Source organism: Fukomys damarensis, unplaced genomic scaffold (genome assembly GCF_012274545.1).
Source record: "Fukomys damarensis isolate Sample0158 unplaced genomic scaffold, DMR_v1.0_HiC HiC_scaffold_36, whole genome shotgun sequence".
Classification (NCBI taxonomy): Eukaryota; Metazoa; Chordata; class Mammalia; order Rodentia; family Bathyergidae; genus Fukomys; species Fukomys damarensis.
Window position 1 is genome coordinate 46,299,802 of NW_022900948.1, and position 4,293 is coordinate 46,304,094.

General features: G+C 48.5%; 1 protein-coding gene across 2 annotated transcripts in view; it reads right to left on the reverse strand.

The window, feature by feature from the left end:
- Nucleotides 1-4,293, reverse strand: part of Ddx31 (DEAD-box helicase 31) — a 71,008-nt gene that overhangs the window by 26,451 nt on the left and 40,264 nt on the right. For both annotated transcript variants that reach the window (XM_033759100.1, XM_010627405.3), the window contains exon 17: nucleotides 2,868-2,949. In XM_033759100.1, the coding sequence (XP_033614991.1) occupies nucleotides 2,868-2,949 (82 nt within the window). The remainder of the gene's footprint in view (nucleotides 1-2,867; nucleotides 2,950-4,293) is intronic.

Sequence of the window (4,293 nt, forward strand, 5' to 3'; positions counted from 1 at the left end):
TTTTTTTTTTTTTTTTTTTTTGGTACCTGGGATCGAACTCGGGTCCTTAAGCTTGCGAGGCGGGCAGTGGAACCACTGTGCCAAATCCCTGGCCCAAGATCACCAAATCTTAAAACTACCAAAGCATTCAACTCCTTCTGCCCACCAAGACAGTCACTTTGAATGAGATCCCAGGACAGTCTCTGGCCTTTAGGAACCATCACAGCTGGGAAGCACGCCAAGCACTCCTTGCCTCTTTTTATTCAAACCCACAACCAGTGAGGATGGGCGTTCTCCTTCGCACTTTCCAGGTGAGAGGAAGAACACGTGCCCAAGGACTCAGAGCTCCCAGGTGTGTGCAAGGCCTCACGCACAGGTCTGCCTGATGCTGGGCCTGGCTCTTCCGCAGGACCTCAGGTGGCTCTTCGAAGCTCAGGAGGTCTCAGACGCTGGCCTCCAGCCAGGGAAAGGGCTTAAGGGAAGAATCGGTGCTGCGAGGCCACAGAAGGGCAGATGTTAAAAAAAAAAACAAAATGACGTGGCCCGTAGCTGAAAGGGCAGAGGGAAATGCAGCTGCTCTGTTCTTCCCTTGGGGATGTGTCCTTCAGGAGGGGCCGTGGCAGACGAGTACAATGACTGCCTCCCTGGAGTGAAAGTCTGTGTTCAGGGATAAAGACTGAAACCAAAGCTGGTCCCAGAAACAGTATACGTGAGACTAAGTTTGAGCCAACCTTTACCATCTCATTTTGTAGTTTTCCTTCTGGCTCTTATTTCTTGAGAGCAGGCAGATGCTAATGTTCCACTTATTAAGATACAGTAAAGGAAGGCTCTGGACTTATGTCACTGAGCCTGGGCTTTGATTATACATCTGCTACTAACTCACGACGACAGTGACAACAGTAATAGTACAGATCCCTCGGTACTGTGCCTTAAAACGTACTGGGGGCTTTAGCACCATTTCCCACACAACCCTCCTGTTTCCTACAAGAGCACTATCACCGTCTCAATTCCACACAGGAGGGAACCACAGCTTATTAGGAAGGCCTGGGACTTGCCCAAAGGCTCACAGCCCTGCTCCTGCGCTCCCTCTGATCCGGAGTTGGACTGTAGCCACAATGACGTATCACAGGCACCTTCATACACACAACTCCTGGAGTAGAATTTGGAATAGTTATAGAAGTATGGAAGTGTGCCAAGACCAGTGACCATCCGTGTGGTGACCAGTCAATTCCCTTGACAATAAGGGACAGGCACAATAATCTAGTGTGGCTGGGATCTTGTACACAAAAGGCCATGTAAAATGACTTGATCAACTGAGTCTTTTTGGTGGTGGTTGTAGTACTAGGAATGGAACCCAGGGGCTCGAGCTTGCTGGGCAACCAGTATACTGAGCTGCATCCCCAGCCCTTTTTATTTTTCACTATGAGACAAGGTCTCACCAAGTTGTCCAGGCTGGCCTCAAACTTGAGACCCCCTGCTTTAGCCTCCCAGACAGCTGGGGTTATAGGCATGTACCCCCATGCTCAGGTTCCAGAGTCTTTAATAGCTTTTTGTGGATCTTTGTTGTGGTACCATTTATAGGCCAAATCTTACTTCCATGAAAATAGCTAACAGCTCATTTAACAAGCAAATGAGGGCTGGGGATTTAGCTTAGTGGCACAACACCTGCCTTGCAAATGCAAGGTCCTGAGTTTGATCCCCCGTGCCACAAAAACCAATTTAGGGGCTGTGGTATAGCTCAGAGACTGAGTGCTTGCCCAGCACAAGTGATGGATGCCCTGGGTGCAATGCCCAGCATGGAGGGGAAAAGCAATTCAATCTCTTGTCCTTGGCTGAGTGAACTGCAGCAGAGCACAGAGAACACAGTGAAATGCACATGCTCTGAACCCACTGCCTGATTTGGGACCCAGAAGGATGACTACAGGGAACCCCTCTGCCTGTCTCCAGCTGTCCGGACTAAGTGGGGTCACGTGAATAAACAGCTTAGCGCAGGCCTGGGTCCCTCAGGTGAGAGGGGCAAGGACTACTTCCTTCCCTTGACCAGATACACTTGCTTAGCTACTCTCCGGAAGAACAGAACTTAAGTCAGGGTCAGTCAAATCTAGGCCCTGCCTCAGGGAGAATATTGATCCAAATAAAGGCACACACCAAAGCATGAAAGAAACTCCTAAGCTTGATCTGTTTGGCTCTGATTCTCCACTCTATCCCTGGGTATCAGAAAACAAAGTCAAATATCCAAGTGGTTAATGTTTGATAGACACAATTACACACAACAGCACTGCACACACTCACATATGTGTGGTGCACTGAGTCATGGGCTGGGAGATGACTGCCTGGCACAAGTGAGGGCTGGAAGAGCAGTAGCGAAGGTCCTCAGGCTGTGTGCGCCACATGGGACCTGCACGCACACGGAGAATAAGCTGCATGGAGAGTAAGCCGCTTCCGATTAACAATCTCGACTTCACCCTTCCTACTTGGACAGCACGTGCACAGCGATAGATGGATGAACAGAGTGAGTCTGAAGGAGACGCAGGTATTTTCCCCTGCTGTCTTGCATGGACGAGTCCAGGCGTACATCATGTGTGATCTGGGGGGACCTCTAGGGGCTGCGTGTTCTGACCCAGGCCCCCTTCTGGGGAGGCTGCTGCAGGTGGGCAGACACCCAGAGTGGAACAAAGCCCATTAACTGAATGACAACAACAAACACATCCCAAAGCAAAGCAAAGCAAAAACATATTCCAGGTCTGGCCTCACCTAATGTTCACATTCCTGAAAATAAACATTCTGCTTGAAAAAAATTAACTCACCCACATGCAAAATTCTGCCATTCCAGATCAAGAAATACAAGTCACTGCTGTCAGCAACAAGCGCAATAAAAAATAACTTACCTGGTTCTCTCTTCGCCTCACTTTAAAAGAATCATCTCTTGTCAGAATGGACAAAATATCTTCCATCTTAATCTCAGAAACACTAAGAGGAAGCATATATCAAAATAAACTTTTTACTCTTCAAAAACACCCAAAATCTTGATGCATAAAATAGGCCCATTCTCAAGCTAATTAGGCATACAAGGGGATCTCTGATATTTCAGGGATAGATCAGGTAATAGTCCCGACAGTTTCCTTCCCTGATGAATTTAAAATAGGTTAGATTTAGATTTTCTTTTATAGGGATATTTTCTTTTTATCGGGATATTTTCCTTCCTCTCTCTCCCTCCCTCCCTTCCTTCCTTGTGGTTGTGGGGGTTGAATCCAGAGTGTTCGCACTGAGCTACAGCTCTCGTCCTTCATTTTGAGGCAGGGCCTCCCTAAGTTGCCCAGGCTGGGACTGAACTTGCAATCCTCCTGCTTCAGCTCCCCATGGACCACAGGCATGTGACACAGCAGCACATCATCGTTTCTTGGTAAATCCTGAATCTTAAACAAGAACATCTGCTCACCCATATACTACCTTGACTTGAGCTGATTCTAAACGTTTCAGAGTCTGTTCCGTTTGATACTCAACAAAGAAGGCAGCCACAGATCCTCAGCTGTGGCAGCAAACACCTTAGTGAGGCGACCCAGACCCTGCCCACAGTGCCTCTGGCCTTTTCTTCTACCCTGGAGAATTTTCACTACTCTCATCTCTTGCTGGTTTAGGGGTGAGGACCAAAAGATCGCCAATAAATCTGGGACTATGTGTAGAATGTGGACACCAGAACCTGGGCTTCCCTCAGGAGGGGAAGCCATAAGGAGCCACAACAAAGGAGTGGGCCCTGCCTCCTCAAGGAGTCTGGGAAACAAACAGTGCAGTAATGACTGTGAGGCCACAGCACAGGACAGCCAGAGACCCGGGTTAGAGACGGTCAGAAATGTGAGCTGCGGAAATGATGCTTCCGGGAGAAAAACAGATCATAAAAAGACAAATGATTTTGTTGCATGATTTTTTTCCCTTGAAAATGAAACAGCAAATGAAAACGAGTGGCAACCTCTTATGTGGAAGGCAATTCTCCCCTTTCCCCAAAGGTGACTGTGACAAGGCTGTGAATGAAAATGCCACGTGTGACAGCTACTTACCTGAGCCGTCACCTCCCCGACCCCACCCACAGCATCCTCTGCTGCCACCTCCCAGCCCCGTGGAGCAGCACAGCCTTCTCTCTGCCCAATCACTAAAGCAGAGGGCCGATGGGTGGGCATCAGAGCAAGCTCACCTCCCATCCCACGGGGACACGTTCCGCAGACAGAGGGACAGAGGATGTGGGAACCTGACAGGAAAAACACAGCCTGGGCCTATCTTTTTCTATCTCATTTTTTTTTTTTTTTTTTTTTTTTTTTT